The sequence below is a fragment of the Microcaecilia unicolor genome, chromosome 4 (assembly GCF_901765095.1).
Source record: "Microcaecilia unicolor chromosome 4, aMicUni1.1, whole genome shotgun sequence".
NCBI lineage: Eukaryota > Metazoa > Chordata > Amphibia > Gymnophiona > Siphonopidae > Microcaecilia > Microcaecilia unicolor.
Genome location: NC_044034.1, coordinates 2374739 through 2395536, shown reverse-complemented (window position 1 = coordinate 2395536; position 20798 = coordinate 2374739). Strand labels below are relative to the sequence as shown.

The 20798-nt window shown below is 43.7% G+C and overlaps 1 protein-coding gene across 1 annotated transcript in view; it reads right to left on the bottom strand.

The window, feature by feature from the left end:
* Positions 1–20798, bottom strand: part of LOC115468241 (integrin-linked protein kinase) — a 134754-nt gene that overhangs the window by 4708 nt on the left and 109248 nt on the right. The window contains exon 10 of the mRNA XM_030199781.1: positions 14010–14130. Within this exon, the coding sequence (XP_030055641.1) occupies positions 14010–14130 (121 nt within the window). The remainder of the gene's footprint in view (positions 1–14009; positions 14131–20798) is intronic.

Genomic DNA, 20798 nt, shown 5'->3' with positions numbered 1-20798 from the left:
AGGTGCTCTTCACCAGCCAATCGTCGAGATAAGGAAACACATGCACTCTCAGTCTGAGTAGCGACGCTGAGACTACAGCTAGCATTTGGTAAACACACTGGGCGCAGACGCCAGGCCAAAGGGCAGTACAAGGTAATTAAAGTGCTGTGTTCCTAGCTGACATCAAAGATACTTCCTGTGAGCTGGGAGTATCGAGATGGTGGTGTTAAGCATCCTTTGTCCAGACAGCATAGCCAATCGTTTTCCTGAATCATGGGAAGAAGGGTGCCCAGGGAAACCATCCTGACTTTTTTCGGATTAGAAATTTGTTCAGGGCCCTTAGGTCTAGGATGGGACGCCATCCCCCTGTTTTCTTTTGCACAAGGAAGTACCTGGAACAGAATCCCAGCCCTTCTTCCCTGGTGGAACAGGTTCGACCACTTGGGCCTGTAGAAGGGCAGAAAGTTCCTTTGCACGTGCCAGTTTTGTGCTGGGAACTGTAAGAATGAGCTCCTGGTGGACAATTTGGAGGTCTGGATTCCAGATTGAGGGTGTATCCTGATCTGGACAATTTGAGGAACCCACTGATCAGAGGTTGAGAGAGCCACCTTTGGTGAAAAAACATCAACCTCCCCCCGACCGGCAAGTCGTCCGGTACTGACCTTTTTCTGAATCTATGCTGAACTGGAGCCAGTCAAAAGCCCGTCTTGCTTTTGCTGGGGAGCCGCGGAGGCCTTAGGCGCACGCTGTTGACGAGAACCGAGCGCGCTGGGACTGAGCCTGAACAGGCTGCCGAGAAGCAGGAGTGTATCTACGCCTGGCATAGGAATAGGGAGCACTCCTCTTCCCTCCAAAAAACCTCCTAGATGAGGAGGTAGTAGCAGAAGACGCCCGGCGGGAGAGAAAATCCATAGCATCATTGTGCTTTTTGAGCTGGTCACCAAGATCCTCTACTTTCTCACCAAAAAGTTTATCCCCCCGGCAAGAAACATCTGCATCCGCTGCTGGACCGAATGATCCAGGTCAGAGACACGCAGCCATGAGAGTCTGCGCATCACTATACCTTGAGCAGCGATTCTGGATGCTACATCAAAATTGTCGAACGTACCTCTGGCCAGGAATTTTCGACACGCTTCTATTGCCTGACCACCTGGCGAAAAGGCTCGGCCTGCTCCGGAGGGAGCGCATCAACCAAGCTAGACAGTTGCCTCACCGAGTACCGCAAGTGGATGCTCGTGAAGAGCTGGTATGTCTGGATTTTGGCAGCGAGCATAGCGGCCTGATACGCCTTCCTACCAAAAGAGTCCAATGGTTTTAGATTCTCTGCCTGGGGGCGCCGACGCATAGTCCCTAATACTCTTGGCTCTTTGAGAGCGGAGTCCACCACCATGGAACTGTGAGGTAGCTGAGACTTCATCAATCCCCGTGGATCCGATATTGGGATTCAGTTCTCTTCGGAATCACGGGGTTAGACAGAGGAAACGACCAGTTTCGCATAAGGACTTCCTTCAGTACATTATGCAAGGAGCCATTGCAGCCTCTCAAGTGGAGAAGGATAATCCAGGACCTCGAGCATCTCAGCCCTGGGCTCATCCTCAACTTCCATAGGGAAGGAATAGCCGCAGCCATTTCCCAGACAAAGGAGGTAAAGGATAGACTTTCCTGTGGAGACAGTCGCCTTTCTGGTGGAGGGGAAGGTTCAGAAGGAATCCCATAGGACTCGTCAGAAGAAAAGTACCTGGGATCCTCCTCTTCCTCCCGCGAACACTCATCTTCAGTATCAGACAAGACATCTCTCAGAGCAGTCCGCAACTGAGCCTGCCTCGACGCCGAGGTACGACGTCCTCGATGGCGGTGCCGAGAGTCGACGCCCACCTAGACTCCGGTAAAACTTCCTCCACCGACGTCAAGGGAGAATCACTGGGTGGCAGCCGACAATGATGCTGCAAGTGGAACCGAGGTCGGGGACCTCACCAAAGGCAACGGGCCAGACACCGCTGTAGCCGACGGTACGGAAGGCGCAAGCACTCCCGACACTGAAGCAGACTGGCACAGTAACCCTTCCAGAAGTTCTGGAAGCAGGGCCCTGATGCGCTCGTCGTGAGCTGCCGTCAGACAAGGCTGCGGGGGTCAGCATAGGAGCTGGTGGCAGAATATGTCGAGGCTCGGGAGCAGGTACTGGGCTGCTAGACCGATGCATCGGCACCTCCTGAATAGAGGGAGAGGGATCCTCTCGGCGCCAACGCATCTCGGGTGCCGAATCCCTCGACTCCCCCCGGAGCTCCTGACACAGTGTGTTGAAGGAGAACGATAACGGTGCTTCTTCGCCTTCGCTCGACACCCGCCACTGAGACTCCTCGGTACCGATGAAGAAGACGTGGAATCCTCACGTCTCCTCGGGGCCGGGTCCGATGAAGGTCGGTCCCAGGGGGCCTGCATAACAGGAGGCCTCGAGACAGGAGGAGACCCACTCGACACCTCACTGCTCCCAGCACGAGTTGGTCGTTCCGCAGCCATTACCTTTGCTCCTGACGTCAATGCGTCCCCCTCGATGTTGACACTGCTGACCTCAGTACCGATGTTGAAGGACTGGACTGAGCCCCTAAAAGCTTCTCTTGTTGGGGCCTCTCGAGATGCTTGGGTCCGTTTCTTCATGTGAAGACACAGACTACAAGTGGCTGGGCTGTGGTCGGGCCCAAGGCACTGGATACACCAAGCGTGGGTATCGGTACCCGAGACAGTCCGGTTGCACCGAGTACTATAGGTGTTTTCGATGACATGGAAGAAAAAACAGCTTCGTGTGAAATCAAAAGACGCGATCGTGCCTATTAAAAGAAAAAGGGCACTAAAAGAAGGGAACAACCTGACCACGGGGCCTATGCCGGCCGCGTCGAAAAAGAAAGGAAACTTAAAAAAGGGCAAAAAAGTAAAACTATGGGAGTTTTTTTTTTAACCTGAAATTTCTACTACAAAAAAGAAGAAAGAAAGAAGGTTGAAACACAACAGAAAACTCATTCCTGGGCCTGCGAGGAGCAGGGGAAAACTTGACCGCACCTCACTGCGGAGAAAAAATAACTGAGCAGGAACACTCGTGACGGGCGGAAAAGACGGCTGCGCATGCGCGGTGCATGTGCGCCACAAGACTCTGGCAAAACTTTATATTTGCTTGCAAAATTGCCGATTCCCGGGCCGACACGGACGTCGACCCCACATGTGAGAACAAGCAGCCTGCTTGTCCTCGGAGAACAGGGATTCCACACATTTGATACAAATGTTAAATGATATCTTTGCCCCGCGAGTCATCTGTTTCATTGGTTTCCCTAGATGTAAATGCATTACACAAGAACATTCTGCTCGAAGGTGCTAAGTCTGTTTTAACACATTACTTAAATCTAACCCAGTTGACTGTTGAGCATAAGCAACTGATAAATGATGTGGCGACTCCAGTTATAGATCATAATTATTTCGTGTATGGTACAACGTATTATCAACAAATGAAGGTTGTTGCGATGGGGGCCACACTGGCCCCTACTATTGCTTGTTTGTACATGCACAATTATTCATCAAATTATGCTCAGAATATTGTTGTATGGGAAACGATTTATAGATGATATGCTATTAATATAGACAGAAGAAGTACAACAATTAGAGGATTTTTTTTCCAATATTTAAATTCAAGTGATAGAAATATCACATTTAGTATGGATTATAATTCTACACAGAAATTTCTTGGATATAACTATCTATATTAAAGGAGGTCAATTTCATACCTCATTGTATAGGAAGGAGACTGATCACAGACTCATTGTTGCATTATTCAAATTATCACCACAAGAGTCTCAGAGACTGTATTCCTACAGGACTTCCTGAAGTGAAGCGGGTATGTTCAGATATGCAGGGCATTTAAAATCATGCTCAAATAATGACTAAAAGGTTTCAGCAGAGAGAAATACCCTAGGAAAGTAATTAAAAGGGCTTATCAGAGAGCTAACTATGCCCACCATGAACGGCTGCTTCAAGATACTAATAGATCTGGAGGAGTGGCCTATGGTAGTGGTGGACTTTGGTCCTGGGGAACTGAGGAACTGAGTTTGATTCCCACTTCAGGCACAGGCAGCTCCTTGTGACTCTGGGAAAGTCACTTAACCCTCCATTGCCCCATGTAAGGCCGCATTGAGCCTGCCATGAGTGGGAAAGCGCAGGGTACAAATGTTAACAAAAATAAAATAGATACTATTGGAGATCTACATGGAATGTTGCTACTATTGGAGATTCTACATGGAATGTTGCTATTCCACTAGCAACATTCCATGTAGAAGGCTGCGCAGGCTTCTGTTTCTGTGAGTCTGACATCCTGCAGAAGCCTGCGCGGCACATTGGTGATCTGCAAGGGCCGACTTCTACATGGAATGTTGCTAGTGAATAGCAACATTCCATGTAGAATCTCAAATAGTAGAAACAGTGGAGGAGTGGCGGACTTTGGTCCTGGGGAACTGAGTTTGATTCCCACTTCAGGCACAGGCAATCCTTGTGACTCTGGGCAATCACTTAACCCGCCATTGCCCCATTTACAACTAAGTACCTAAGCCGCATTGAGCTCCACTGAGTGGGAAACGCGCAGGGTACAAATGTAACAAAAATAAAATAGATCCTATTGGAGATTCTACGTGGAATGTTGCTATTCCATAGCAACATTCCATGTAGAAGGCTGCGCAGGCTTCTGTTTCTGTGAGTCTGACGTCCTGCAGAAGCCTGCGCGGCCTCACTGGTGATCTGCAAGGGCCGACTTCTACATGGAATGTTGCTAGTGGAATAGCACATTCCATGTAGAATCTCCAATAGTAGCAACATTCATGTAGAATCTCAATAGTAGCAACATTCCATGTAGCATCTCCAATAGTACTCTATTTTATTTTTGTTACATTTGTCCCTGCGCTTTCCCACTCATGGCCTAGTAGTTAGGGTGGTTGACTTTGTCCTGGGAACTGAGGAACGGAGTTCGATTCCCCACTTCAGGCAACAGGCAGCTCCTTGTGACTCTGGGCAAGTCACTTAACCCCTCCATTGCACCCATGTAAGCCGCATTGAGCCTGCATGAGTGGGAAGCACGGTGGTACAAATGTAACAAAAAAAAAAATTTCACAAATAATTTGGTAAGTCTACTGCCATTTTCATCACAGGCCATGCTTCTCACAAAGTAATCTTTAAAATATAGGGATATTTTAAAAATACATCCAGTTTTTCAAGAGATTGCTAAGTTTGTCTTTTAGAGAGAGTTGGTATCTATTACTAATATTAGGCAGAATGAGCAGTATACTCAAGTTGGTTTCACAGCTATTGCAAATATGCTCTGCAATGATAAAAGATCTGCCCGTACTTTTCTTAAGCTACACTTCCCCGGCTGCAAAGGACTAAAATACAAACTAGCACATGCATCTAGCTTTTCCTACATGAGCATCGCAACTGTGGAACGCTATACCAAATCACTTGAAAACAATCAACGAAATCATTAACTTTCGCAAATGACTGAAACTTTCTCTCTTCAACAAGCCTATCACGAGAATCCATAACTAAATACAACAAATCCCACTCATCCCTTATTATGACTTCTTTTATAACTCCTTGTTTACACTGATTACTTTCCTGTTATCCTCAATATTTCTGTAACACCAAATGTATTTTTTTGTACCCTGATATGGTGATGCCATAACAGGGTCACTGTAAGCCACTTTTGAGTCTGCAAATAGGTGGAAAATGTAGGATACAAGTGCAATAATAATAATAATAGCATATTTAATTTTCATATGCAAAAATCTTTTGATCTGAGGTGTGGATATAATTATAATTCAGAGGGGGTGATATACGTGGTAATATGCCCCTGTCAAAAGTGGTATGTGGGATAGACCATTAATAAATATAATATAGAATTGCAGAACACCTCAGCGATATTGAAATACAGCGTTTTAGAAGCACCCTTGGTTGCTCATTGGCTTGAACTGCAGCATTCGGTACAAGATCTAAGGTTTTCAATGTTAGTACAGGTGAAGACCAATAGTGGGGGGCAACATATCGCAAATGTTGATGACGTTAGAACAAAAATCATTTTCTCTTGGCAGACGGTCCAACAGTTTGGACTTAAGGAAGAGTAGAATGGGAGAATTGATAGAATTATATTGAGAGTAAATGTGTGCAGGAGAAGTTGGGTTATGTCATGCATAGCAATTGTCCAATCTATAGCGCAGTGCTAGCGTTTTGGAGGATTCACTGGAGAAGCTTTGTTAATCAGTGGTAGTAAGTAATAAAATAATTATAATTGTAATTCTGAATTCTCACTCTGTGCCTTCCAGTTATTCTATGCACAGTCATCGTTTGTGGCAGCTTTGTTCTAAGGCTCTTGTGACACCAGTTGGCAAAACATAGTCTTGTGAAGAGCTGTTTGGTATGAACAATTCTTCTGGAACTGGTTATATGTCTTTTGGAACGTACTATGGAACCATCGAGTTTTGGGAGTAATTTAAATAATTGTGACTGCTCTATTTGATTAAAAATAATTGGGAAAAGGACTTAAAGAGCCACGGTGTGGCAAGCGCAGACATTACATTTTAATAGCAGGAGTGACTGTGATGTAACTCTGATGATACTTCTGCACTAATGGATTGAACTGTATAGTCTCCCTGTAGATATTATGATGTTAGTGATTAAATACTTTTAGATTGTACACAGGCAGGGTGAGATATGTGGTGTATTTAATACCTCCGCCTCCAGAGGGTTCTATTGTTGTTAAAGTTCGCAATAAATTATTCGTGAAGAGAGATTAGTGTATAGTATGTATGTCATTTATGCTTTAAGTAGTAATTGTAAAAAAAAATGCAACACACACCCTTGAGGTCACAATATATTTCCATTTGAATAACACAAATAACACTGTTTCTCACCTGAAACATGCATTTTCTGTTGACGCAGGGATTTAATTAGGAACACAAGCAGGATGACATCAGGACAGAACAGCTCTATCAAAGCTCAGAACTCAGTGTACAGTTCTGAGTGTATGTGGCTCTTCCAAGCCCACAGCACTCTCCTCATTACCTCAGTTCCATGGATCAAGCAGCGATGCACCTCTCAGGGAGGAGGCAAGGATTGTGTGCCTGATCAATCTTGCCGTCTATGGCAAATATCAGTTACAGGTGAGTAGAAAGCAAAACTAAGGGCTGCTGATCTTGCTATGAATTATCCATTGTTCATGAGGTGGCATGGTTATTAAGTTACAACGTAAGACTAGCAATGTGAGGTTGGCCAACACGCTCAACAAAATGCACCGTCTCTACAGTATGACGGAAAGGTATGTAGCAGGGACCCAAGCTGTTGCTTTGTATATGGCATCCACTGAAGCAGACTTCAGCAGACCTGATTGATGAAGTTTTGTTTTGCTAGTTAGAAAATGCTATTATGTTTGTAACAGAACTAAATGCAGGAAGCTAGCCAATTTGACAAGGTTTACTTGCCTATTGGAATGGCATCTACTACCCCTTCCTCTCCTTTAGAAATCCTATGTACTTACCTCAGGCTTGCTTGAATTCAGATACAGTCTTCACCTAAACCAGGAGGCTGTTCCACAAATTCTTCACCCACTTCATGAAGCATTTATTCAGCTTACTTCTGAGTCTGTCCCTTTTCAGCTTCAATCTATGCCCCTCATTCCAGAAGGTATTTAAACATCTCTATCTTATCTTCCTTAAATGAAGCTGTTGATATCTGGAATGGTTCTTTAGGTTTGGCCCTGGATGTAGTAGCCACTATGAAAGAAGTTAAATTGAGAAGTGGATATAAATCATGTCCTTGGAGGACAGAACCACTGTTGCAGTTAAGGTGAGAACTGAGAGGAAATGGCGAAAATCTGATGATATTTATAATTATGAAAGCTATAGGATAACAGCTTTGTGAGGAAAAGAATAAATGTTGTAAACAGGGATAATTGAGGGTGCTTTAAACAGACCCAAGGAATTGTAACATACTGTGAAGTTTTTTTTATAGATGGTTACAAGATTTGGATGAGGGCCTGGACCTGATGTCACTTTATATGCTGACTTTTGGTGCATAAGATGGAGGATTTGAGGAGAACATTGTTATGGTGGACAGTGAGGAAGTTGATAATTCCGCATGGACGTTTGTCTGTATTAGGTGAAATTGGTTCAATTGTACGCAGTGTTGCGCTTACTCGATCCCTTTAAGATCTATGTTCTTCAAGAGTGATACATCAATTAGCTGATGAAGTTGCACCTAGCTTGGCCTGGATAGTTGGTAAGTTCTGGAGTTGTGTAAACAGGCAGTTCTCAACCTATTTTTGAAACAACAAGTCTTGATCCCCTAAATTTAGATAATTATGGGACCGATTTCTTTAATTCCTTGTTTGGGTAAAGTAATTGAAAGACTGTTTTTCAAACAATTGAAAGAACTTATTGAAAACAGTGGATGTCTTGATTCCTTTAATTCGGATCAGGGCCGTGCTAACCCGGTAAGAGAGGTAAGCATGGCAGGGGGGCGCTTCCCTCTGGGGGGCGCCGCCGCACCATGCTCACCTCGCTCGCCCTCCCCCAACATCCCTTTTCTTTTTTTTTTTCTTTTAAATTTACCTCCGTGGCGGCGGTTCCGGCAGCGCAGCGTCAGGGAAGGAGGCGGCGCTCCCGACGTCTCTAGCCTTCCCTTCGCTGTGTCCGTCTTCTTCTGACGTCAAGGATGACGTCAGAAGAAGGCGGAACACAGCGAAGGGAAGGCTAGACGTCGGGAGCGCCGCTTCTTTCCCTGGCGCTGCACTGCCGGAACCGCCGCCACGGAGGTAAATTTAAAAAGAAAAAAAAAAAGAAAAGGGATGTTGGGGGAAAGAAGAGGGTGGCAGTTGAACAATGGGAGCGGAGGGCAGGGGAGAAACGACAGCAAGGATGCGAAGGGGGGGGGGCATGGATGCGAAGGGGGGGGGAGAAGAGGGCGGGCCAGGCTGGGACATGGGAGAGAGAGGAGCATGGATGCGAGGGGGGGTCAGGGAAGGGAGAGAGGGGAATTGCTGGAAAAGGATGAATGGAGGGGGCAGGGGACAGAGGAGCATGGATGGGCATGGATTGGGAGGGCAGGGCTCAGGGAGAGAGGGGAATTGCTGGAAAGGGATGATGGAGGGGGCAGGGGACAGAGGAGCATGATGGACATGGATTGGGAGGGCAGGGCTCAGGGAGGGCAGGGGAATCACTGGACATAGGAGAGGGGAGGGAAGAGAGATGAAGGAGATGAAATGAGGGAAAAGGAAGAGAGGAGAAAAAAACTGCACATGGATGAAGAAAATAGGCAGAAGCTGAGGACCAGAAATGAAGGAGGAAAGGAAAGAAATAAATGGAAAGGAAGCCCTGGAAACGGAGTTAAGAGGACAGATAGCAGCAGAATCAGATACTGGGCCAGCATGATCAGAAAAAGAAAGTCACCAGACAACAAAGGTAGAAAAAAAAATCATTTTATTTTAATTTTAGTGTTTGGAATATGTCCCCTTTGAGAATTTACATCTGCTATCTTATTTTGCAATGTATAGCAATTTGTTTCTAAGAATATTGCTGACAATTCCTGTCAGTGTGGCATGTGGTGAGCGATCATTTTCACGGGAGGGGGGGGGGGGGGGCGCCGTCGCCGCCAACTGATAGTCTGCAGGGGGGGGCGCCAACTGATAGGCTGCAGGGGGGCGCCAGAGACCCTAGGCACGGCCCTGATTCGGATTCAGGCAAGCACATGGGGGTTGAGACTCTCAATTTTTGAAAGCAGATATAACTAGAAAGGGTAAAGATGAGAATTTATGTTTTTGTCTCGTATCTTTGGATGTTTCTGGAGCTTTTGACTCGGTGGATATAAATTTTTCATTAGGTATGGATGGACAAGTTTATAAATAGTTTGTGTCATCTCTTTGGAAGGTCACTGTGTGTGCAAAGTGGAAGGCAAGTATCTCAAAAAGTTAATTTAGCTAGAGGGCTCAAATAAAAATCAGACAAGATTGAAATTAATACTGTCAAGTACAAAGCATGATGTAAATAGGAACAACAAACATAGTTTGAAATGTCTATATGCGAATGCCAGGAGCCTAAGAAATAAGATGGGAGAGTTAGAATATATTGCACTAAATTAAAAATTAGATATAATAGGAATCGCTGAGACTTGGTGGGAGGAGGATAACCAGTGGACACTGTCATAGTGGGGTACAAATTATATCGTAGTGATAGGGTGGATCGAATTGGTGGAGGGGTAGGATTGTATATTAACGAGAGCCTTGAATCAAAAAGATTGAAAATTCTGCAGGAACAAAACACATCTTGGAATCCCTATGATTGAAATTCCATGAGTAAAGGGGAAAAGGATAGTGATAGGAGTGTACTACCGTCCGCCTGGCCAGGATGAACAGACGGATGCAGACAATGTTAAAGGAAATTAGGGATGCAAACAAACTGGGCAACGCATAATAATGGGTGATTTAAATTACCCAGATATTGACTGGGTAAATGTAAAGGGCAGCTTTATGGAGCAGCTGGTACAGGAACCGACGAGAGAAGGAAAAATTCTAGACCTAGTCTTTAGGGAGGAATCGCATGATATGGTGCGGGAGGTAATGGTGATGGGGCCGCTTGATAAGAGTGATCATAATATGATCAGATTTGATATTAGCTCTGGAGTAAGTTACACAGGAAATCCAACACTTAGCGTTTAACTTTCAAAAGGAGACTATGATAAACTATGAAACTCAACACAGAGAAAACACAATGTCTAGTACTAACCTCACAACACAACAAAAACCCTACTCCAAATAACCACACCATACTGTTCTCTTCCCGTTGGCGGCAAAACCTAAAACTTCTTGGAGTGACTATCGACCGATAACCTCACACTTGATACTCATGTGAAGAATACAACAAAGAGAATGTTCAATCAATGTGGAAACTCAAAGAGTAAAACCTTTCTTCCCGAGACTATCTTCCGCACCCTGGTATAGTCAATGGTAATAAGTCACCTGGACTACTGCAATGCACTATACGCCGGCTGCACAGAACAAACTATTAAAAAACTCCAAACAGCCCAGAATACAGCTGCCCGACTCATATTTGGAAAAAATAAATATGAAAGTGCTAAACCCTTAAGAGAGAAACTCCATTGGTTCCCACTCAAAGAACGTGTTGAGTTCAAGATCTGCACGATAGTACACAAAATTATACACGCAGACGCCCCAATCTACATGCTAAACCTTGTGGACCTGCCTCCCAGAAACGCTGTAAGATCATCCCGCAAATATCTCAATTTGCACTTCCAAAGCTGCAAAGGACTGAAATAGAAACTGACACATGCCACCACCTTCTCCTACTTGAGCACGCAGCTGTGGAATGATCTACCTACAGACTGAAAGCTATTGACAAATGAACTAACTTCCGCAAATCTCTGAAAACTCATCTCTTCCAAAAGGCCTACAAGGAAAATATATAGCCTACAAACTACTTCAACAATCACACAATTACCACAGTTCACCTCTAACTTACCTAAACACTTCCGTCTATCCTCCCCTACCCAATCTTGAATAGCAAGAATGGTACCTGTCATCATGAAACGACTATGCTTATCTTCTCTTACCAACATTCAAACTATAAGAAATGTACCTGTTAACACGAACTGATTATGTCATAAGCACACTCTGTAAGCCACTTTGAGCCTACAAATAGGTGGGAAAAAGGTGGGATACAAATGCAATAAATAAATAAAATGAGAGGAACAGTGAAAAAAAAAAAACTTAGAGGAGCAGCGGCAAGTGTCAAAACTTTACATCAGGCCGTGGATGGCTGTTCAAAAATACCATCCTGGAAAGCCCAGGCAAATTATTTCCATGTATTAAAAAATGAGGAAGGAAGCCAAAAGAAAGGCTACATGGTTAAAAAGTGAGGTGAAGGAAGCTATTAGGGCTAAAAGAAACATCCTTCAGAAAATGGAAGAAGAAACCAACTGAAAAATAATAAGAAACAGCATAAGGAATGTCAAGTCAAATGCAAAGCGCTGATAAGGGAAGGATAACGAGGGCTGCGAAAAAAGATTGCATTGTAGACAAAGCCAACATGGATTTAGTGAAGGGAAATCTTGCCTCACCAATCTACTACATTTCTTTGAAACATGTGGATAAAGGTGAGCCGGTTGATATTGTGTATCTGGATTTTCAGAAGGCGTTTTGACAAAGTACCTCATTAAAGACTCCAGAGGAAATTAGAGAGTCATGGATAGGAGGTAGTGTTCTATTGTGGATTAAAAACTGATTAAAAGTTAGAAAACAGAGAGTAGGGTTAAGTGGTCAGTATTCTCAATGGAGAAGGGTAGTTAGTGGGGTTCCCCAGGGGTCTGTGCTGGGACCACTGCTTTTTAACATATTTATAAATGACCTAGAGATGGGAGTAACTAGTGAGGTAATTAAATTTGCTGATGACACAAAGTTATTCAAAGTTGTTAAATCGCAAGATGATTGTGAGAAATTACAAGAGGACCTTACGAAACTGGGAGACTGGGTATCTAAATGGCAGATGACGTTTAATGTGAGCAAGTGCAAAGTGATGCATGTGGGAAAGAGGAACCCGAATTATAGGTACGTCATGCAAGGTTCCACGTTAGGAGTCACTGACCAAGAAACGGATCTAGGAGTCGTCATTGATGATACATTGAAACTCTCTGCTCAGTGTGCTGTGGCGGCTAAGAAAGCAAATAGATGTTAGATATATTAGGAAAGGAATGGAAAACAAAATGAGGACGTATAATACCTCAAATATTATGTTCAATTCAGGTCACCACATCTCAAAAAAGACAAAGTGGAATTAGAAAAGGTACAGAGAAGGGCGACCAAATGATAAGGGGATGGGACGACTTCCCTATGAGGAAAGGCCGAAGCGGATAGGGGCTCTTCAGCTTGGAGAAAAGACAGCTGAGGGGAGATATGACAGAGGTATGTAAAATAATAAGTGGAGTGGAACAGGTAGACGTGAATCATTGTTTATGCTTTCCAAAAATACTAGGACTAGGGAGCATGTAGTGAAGCTAGAAAGTAGTACATTTAAAACGAATTGGAGAAACATTTTCTTCATTCAACCTGTAATTACTCTGGAATTCGTTGCAGAGAAAGTGGTGAAGGCAGTTAGCTTAGCGGGGTTTAAAAAAGGTTTGGACAGCTTCCTAAAGGAAAAGTGCATAGACCATTATTAAAATGGACTTGGGGAAAATCCGGTTTATTTCTGGGATAAGCAGCATAAAATGTATTGAGTTTTTGGGGATCTTGCCAGGTATTTGTGACCTGGATTGGCCACTGTTGGAAACAGGATGATGGGCTTGATGGACCTTTTTGGTCTGTCCCAGTGTGGCAATACTTATGTACTTATGACTTATTTTAAATCTATCTAAAAACCTTTCTATTCACAGATGCATACAATTAGAATCATCTCCCACCTCTCCACGTTCAGTTGGATTGGCAGCGTCCTGGACATCACAATTTTCCCCTCCCCCCCCCCCAACTTTCCTATTACCATTTAGTTCTTTCCCTCCTCCCTCAGTCAGTTGCTATCGCACTCTCTATCCTTTCTTAGTTTCTATTGTAAGCCACTCAGATATTACTTGATGGGCGGAGTATAGTATAAGTCTTTAATAATTAAACTTGGAAATTTAAGGTTATTCTCTTTTTCACAACTTCACCTTTTGCACAAGTTAAAACCTATGTTATCAATGTTTGACGTACACAGCAGTGTATCCATTGCCTCAGGTACAAAAACTTATTGTGAGTCCTCTAGGGCAATGGAGGGTTGACTTGCCCAAGGTCACAAGAAGCTTGCCGTGGGAATCGAACCCAGGTTGCCAGGATCAAAGCCCACTGTACTAACCATTAGGCTACGCCTCCACTCCTTATGTTCAATGTCACGTGAAGACTGAACACACCTGAAAAGTTTTCCATGAAATATAGATCAAGAAGCACTGTGCTAGATTTTGAGTCTCACCATGACGCTTCTGCTGTTCAGATAATGCCGTGGGATGAGAGGCTCCAAGGTGTGCAGGAAAGCCATCCCCCGAGCAATGTCCAGTGCAAACTTCACTGCTTGCATTTGATCAACCACAAATCTAAAAGGTGGGAGATTAAAAGATAAACCATTCAGTCTATTTGACACAGTTAACATAAAATACATTACTTACATTGTTTCTGTTCTTTAAAAGCATACAATCTGACTTGAGGAGTTTTACTTATGCACTGGTTGCTGATAGAAAACTGAATTCTTTTCAGACTCATAATGCGTGTATTAGCTAGAAAGGAACATGATATATGAACTTTACAGATGATACAGACATCTAAAAAGAGAAAGGCACACATTCATCTTTAAGAACTCCTGGGGGAATTCAGCGCTACTGCGCATTGCAGAATATCCTGCGCCCAGCTAGTTTTAATACTAGTATAATCTTTACCCGGTGACCTCCTAATCAGCGATCTATGAATTCCTGAAACTGTAAGCTATGCTTATGTTCTTACTTAATAAAAAAAAAAAACTAGCTTCCACTAAGGATGATGACATTCACAGAAAACATGTCCCAACGCCTAAGACCTAGCTGATCATTTCGCCAATAAGATCCACCAAATTAGGTCTGAACTATCTAAAGCTACTCTAACAGAGGAAAAAATAGTCCAACCCATAGTTCAGCCTCAATTGCTGGAGATCCTACAATCCAAGGACTCAAAACTGGGAATCTTTTCAACCACTAACAGTGGAAGATGTACGATCACTGCTGTTGAAATGCTCCTGAGCCAACTGCTCCCTGAATCAATGCCCAAAATTCCTACTCAAATCCATCCCCTATGGAAGCAGTCAACTGGTTACTCGATCTGAAGACTGAATTGCTGCAATGCATTACACTACGGTCTGACTACAAGGGCCTGTACCAGCTCCAATTGATTCAGAATGGTGCAGCAAGACTCATAGAAGGTTGCAAGCAATGTGACCACATCACACCATTTTCGCAAAAGAAAGTACAATACAGGGCTAAATTTAAAACTCTCTGTCTGACCTTCAAGGCCCTTAAAGGAAATGGCCTCGAGTACCTGAAGAATAGGATGATCCCTACACACTTCCAAGGACACTAAGGTCCTCTCAAGGACTATCACTAACTACACCCTCTACAAAAGACATTACACGATGTGATACCTGCAAGAAAGCCTTCTCCGAGTAGTCCCCACAATTTTGGAATGCACTGCCTGAAAGGCTTCGCTTAACACAAGACTATCTCTATTTCAGGAAGCAGGTTGGAAGCTTGGCTCATCACCAGGCCTTGGAAACGGGATGCTGGCTTGATGGACCTTTGGTCTTTCCCAGTATGTACTTACCTATTTATTGTAGAGTCTATGAGGAGGCTATAGGGCCATGGTATTATAGTTTGGGGCAGGTGAGGCAATAAGGTTTCTACTGATCTGAAAATAGTTAATTACTTTCATCTTGTATATTCTCCGCCTGTTTACACAGACTGAGTATAAACGCCGTCAACAATTAGGACGACACACTGGGATACAAGAAGATAGTTTATTAGCATCTCACCAAAGGAAGTACAGGCAATTAGGCATTCATATCTGGAACATGGTGGAGCAGCGCTTCGCGACACTCAGCAGGTGCAGTCTGTCTTCTCTCTTCTGCTTCTGCTCTGATACCCTAGCAGACCGCCTCTTTTATACCTTTCTTGTACATTCATTCCTATGGACCCTAACTTTCTCACCAGCAGTCTTTGGCCATTATCGGTTGATAACAATGACTTCATATGTTCCCAAGCTCTAAGTACCAACAAATGATGTTGATGTCAACATCTGTGATTTAATGACTTCACATGTCATTTCGTTCCCTTCAGCCCCCCCTACTTGCACCTGACCCACTACTATCTTCCACTAGCCAAAACATCCTTGCCTGTGACTTTCTTGCTAGCGCCAATCCAGCTGTTATTTACAGAGCAGATTCCCCCTCCTGTCTGCTCTCAGTTGCTGCAGTGAAATGTATCTGTGTCAGAAGTGATCTTTGATTCTTAGAGGCCTAGCTCTTAGCCTGAGCCCTTGGCCTGTATTTCACTGAGAGCAAGTGAAGCATATTTCTACACTTCATACTCTAACTCACACACTAGGAGTGACACGACTTGCACATACTGCAGCAGGACATGTTTATCCACTCCTATCCTAGCTGAGATAACATTTAATCATCTCTCTGACCTCATGTGCACCTTTCTTTAAATTAGTCACCTTATTTTCTAACGTCTCTTACTCTCTTACCTACATTTGAATCACAAAGAACATACTTAAACCTTCACTTCCCGAGATGTAACGACCTGAAGTACAAATCAACATAACCGGCTAGCTTTTCCTACATAAGCACACAACTATGGAACGCATTACCAAAAGACCTGAAAACCACGAAGAACCATCTAAACTTAAAAACTCACCTTTTTAGAAAGGCATACCCCACAGAACCAATACAGATGCCCAACCACAGAAACACATGAAAAAGGCTATAACACAAAACCTTCCGTTACTTGATCCCTTAGTGTGGGTGAACCACACTAGCTCCATTCAAACAAACTATTCACCTTGTATTTGTTAACAACGGAGTTTGTAATCACGTCTCCGGAGCCATTGTAAGCCACACTGAGCCTACAAACAGGTGGGAAAATGTGGGATACAAATGTAACAAATAAATAAAAATGTTCTATTACATAATTATGCTGACATTATACCCTACACTTTCAATTAAAATATTCTATTACGTATTGTGTTGACATTGTAAGTAGTGTACTATGCCATACTTTGCATTGTTATTTGAATATTTTTACTGCTGTAATTGCCTATTGCTCATGTTTGATTTACTCTTACTATACACCACCTTGAGTGAATTCCTTCAAAAAGGCGGTAAATAAATCCAAATAAATAAATAAATAGATCCATCCCTGGAGATGAGAAAGTGTCTATCGGATTGGCAACAAGTGTTTGTTTCCTACTTCACAAAAGTGGGGACAGGGAAGAAGTGGGAAACTACAAGTCGGTAAGCCTCACTTTGGTGGTTTTACTAATGGAGATGCTGCTGAAGGAAAGGATAGTAAACTTCTTAGAATCCAAGGGTTGCAAGATCCAAGGCAGCATGTTTTTACCAAAGGAAAATAAATCTGATTACTCTGACTGGGCGACATGTGCTAGATGTAAGGTACTTGGATTTCAGCAAAGCAATCGATACAGTTCTTCACAGAAGGCTCATGAATAAGCTGAGCAAGATGGTTAAGACTGGAATGGAAACTGGCTGACTTTTAGACAACAGAGTGTGGTGGTAAATGGAACCTGGTAAATGCATGCTTATTAGATGTATCATTAGTATTTTCCTAACCTTGTATTATATCTCTGGTATTTGACATTCCAGTGCTGTTAAATGTGTGTATTTTTGATACTGTTTCACAGTAGTTCTATTATTAGGTTTCAATTTACTGTTTTCAAGTTTACCTCACTTATTGTATTTATATTTATGCTGTTAACAAAATTGTACGTTTTATAGCAAACTGTACCTACTCTACACCACCTTGTGTGAATCTTCATAAAGGTGGTTAATAAATCCAAATAAATAAGTAAATAAAGGAAAAGTGTGTCTCTGGGATTGGTACCAAGGCCGATTCTATTTAATATATTTGTGAGTGCCATTGCCGACGGATTAGAAGGAAAAGGTTTGTTTTTTTTGCAGGATGACATGAAGATTACCAACTGGAAGGAGTAGAAAACAAGAGAAGAGATCTCCAAAAATTAGAAGAATGGTCTAAGGTCTGGCGGTTAAAATTCAGTGTGAAGAAATGTAGAGTGATACACTCACATTGCAGAAATCCTAAGGAAATGTATGAGAATATAAGTCAGAGACAGATGAGACTGAGGGACTTGGGGTAACAGTGTCCGAGAATCTCAATAATGTAGCAAGGTGGTAGCTAGACTGCATAGAGAGAGATATAACTAGAAGAAAGGAGATGTTAATACCCTTCTACAAGTCATTGGTGAGGCTCCAGAGTAGTGTTTGGTTTTGGAGACTGCATTTTGCTAAGGACATAAAAAGACAAAGCAGCTCAGAGAAAAGCAACAAAAATGATATGGGGTTTGCACAAAAAGACACATGAGAAGAGTCTTGAGGACCTGAAAATGTAAACCTACAGGAAAGGAGGGAACAGGGTGATATGACACAGTAGTAACATCAGGAGAGGGTGGTGGATGCCTGGAATGCCTTCTGCAGGCGGTGTTGGAGACAAAACCAGTCACGGAATTCAAAAATGTGTGGGATAAACACAAAGGATTCCTATATGGAATCAAGATAAAACTTAGCAGTGCTTAGATGGCAAATCCAATAGTGGAAAAGAAAGGATAGGGACGAGCAGACTTGTACGGTCTGTGTCCCGATTATGGCTAGGCAGATCTGGTTGGGCTGGCGTGGGCTTCAATGAAAATTAAACCAGTGCCAGGCAGACTTCTATGGTCTCTGTCTTGAAAATGGCAGGGACAGTTCAAGATCAAGTACGCATACAAATCATATATCACTAGTAAAAGAGGCCCATTTCCAACAGAAAGGAAACGGGCACTAGCAAGGTTCCAGAGCCCCCTCCGTCCTACCCCTGTCCAGGCGGTGTCATTGGGGAACACGGAGCCTGGGCTGCCGTAGCCACGCGGCGCGCACCTCCGGCACACGCAGGCTGGGCTGTTTTGCTATTTGGTGGTCTGCGTCACAGCTCGCCTCACACTGGCTCGGCCATGACTCGTCCGGATTCGCCGCTCCTGTCATCGCGGCTCCTCCCCTCTTCCCTCTGCTAGCCAATCTGGTGTCTCCTTTCCCTTGTCTCCTCCCTCCGGCCCTGATGCATCCGAATTCGCCACTCCTGTCTTCGCAGCTCCTCCCCTCTCCTGGCCAATCTGGTGTCTCTTTTCCTTCATAGCCTCCCTCTGATCCTTTTCTATTGGCCCAGATGATTTCCTCTCCTTCCTCGCGCCCTATGGCTGTTCTTCCTTCAGCACTTTATCTACAGATCTCTCCTCCTGCACTCTGCTTCTACCTCGGTAGGTGTTTGTTTTGCCCTGTTAATGGCTTTCTATCTGCTTGATTCCTCGTTGCTGAACTCTGCCTGGGTCTCTGACTACTCTTTGTGCCTGCCTGTTGACCCAGCATGTACTCTGAGTACTGTGAACCCGTAGGCCCGTGCTTGAGATGCGTCGCAGTTTCCCAGGCAACACAGTGACGTCACCATAAAAGCTTCAGACATTACGAACCAGGCTTCAACTTCAGAACATTGGAGGTGCAAATTATTATAGTAGATATGCTCTGAGTTTATCTTGGTACGCAGACTGTATGGACCGTGCTTGTCTTTACCTGCTGTCATCTCCAACATTACTGGTGAACTACATCACATTCATTGTTAATTTAATCATAAATTGATAATAGGTGTGATAGTTGGGCAGACTGGATGGACCATTCAGATCTTTATCTGCTGTCATGTCCTATGTGACTATGTTGTGCAGAATTCTGCACAGCAAGCAAGGATGCAGTATTTTTGTTTCTCTCCATGCACATTCCCAAACTTAGCTCCTCTTTCCTTATGCTCTATGGCACAACCCTATTCCTGCGGGACCACTACCACAGGACAAACTATTTCAAATATTTTTCTTTACCCCAGAGCATAATCTGTAAACAGCAGAGGAGGAGCAAAGCAGCTGCAATCAGGCCATGCACTCCTCCTCCTCCACGCAAGCCTATAGTGTCCAGTGCAGATCTCCTACGTCAGTCAGGTTTGCATGCAGGAGAGGGGCACAGCCTTATGGGCAGCTGTTTTTCTCCTCCTCAGCAGAGGAGCAAGAGGGAATAGTCAACATCTGCACCCCACCTGGAACCTGACCTGTTGTGAAAATAGAGCCAACTACTATGTTTCAAAAAGAGTCAAAGTGGACAATGTAAGTGAAGAGCAGCAGATGTGCTTGGCTCTCCCAGTACTAGAAATGTTTTGATTTCTGATCATGCAACCTACTGGTTTCATTTGTCGAGTGGATACAAAATTTGTGGCCCTATATTTAGCCAGCGATGCTCAGCATTTGCTGATCGTCGCTGGCATTATGTCTGGGTTTCTGCACTGCATTTCCAGGTTTGCAAAGCTGGTTAAGTGCGGGCTGTGGGGCAACACAAAGGACGGACCGACTTTTATGCGATCCTATTTAAGCACTTATCTTGGCCAGTTAAGTGCTGACTCCACCCCCCGGAACATCTCCAAAATAGCCTGTTTTGAGATAGGTGCTAACCAATTAATGACTAGTTAACCATGAAGAAACAATTTAACCGTTTCTGGCCAGTTAAATCACTATGAATAGCGACCTGTTGGTTTTCAAGCTTTGCTTTTCTTGTAAGAAACGTCATTTGTAGAATTAAGGATGCAAGTATTTCCTGACGTTTTCCACACAACTCAATCTTTTCTGCCTTTTAAACCGGATGTTCTGGCATTGGGAGCCACTTTTTTCTTGAAATATCCTTGCAAATGTTTAATGTCTTTTCTGATGTGTTGCAATTGGAAAAAATGTTTGGCAGACAGCAAAGCGGATGTGGGTGAAGATACCTAAATAGTATATGAGAGGCTGAAACACACTTAAAGAGAGGGAGAGATCTCCACAACCCACCTAATCTCACTGATAAAGAGAGATGGGGTGTCACATCACCAATACCCTCTTTACTTCCTCTGCTTTGTACTCCAACCTCCCATGGGTGGTG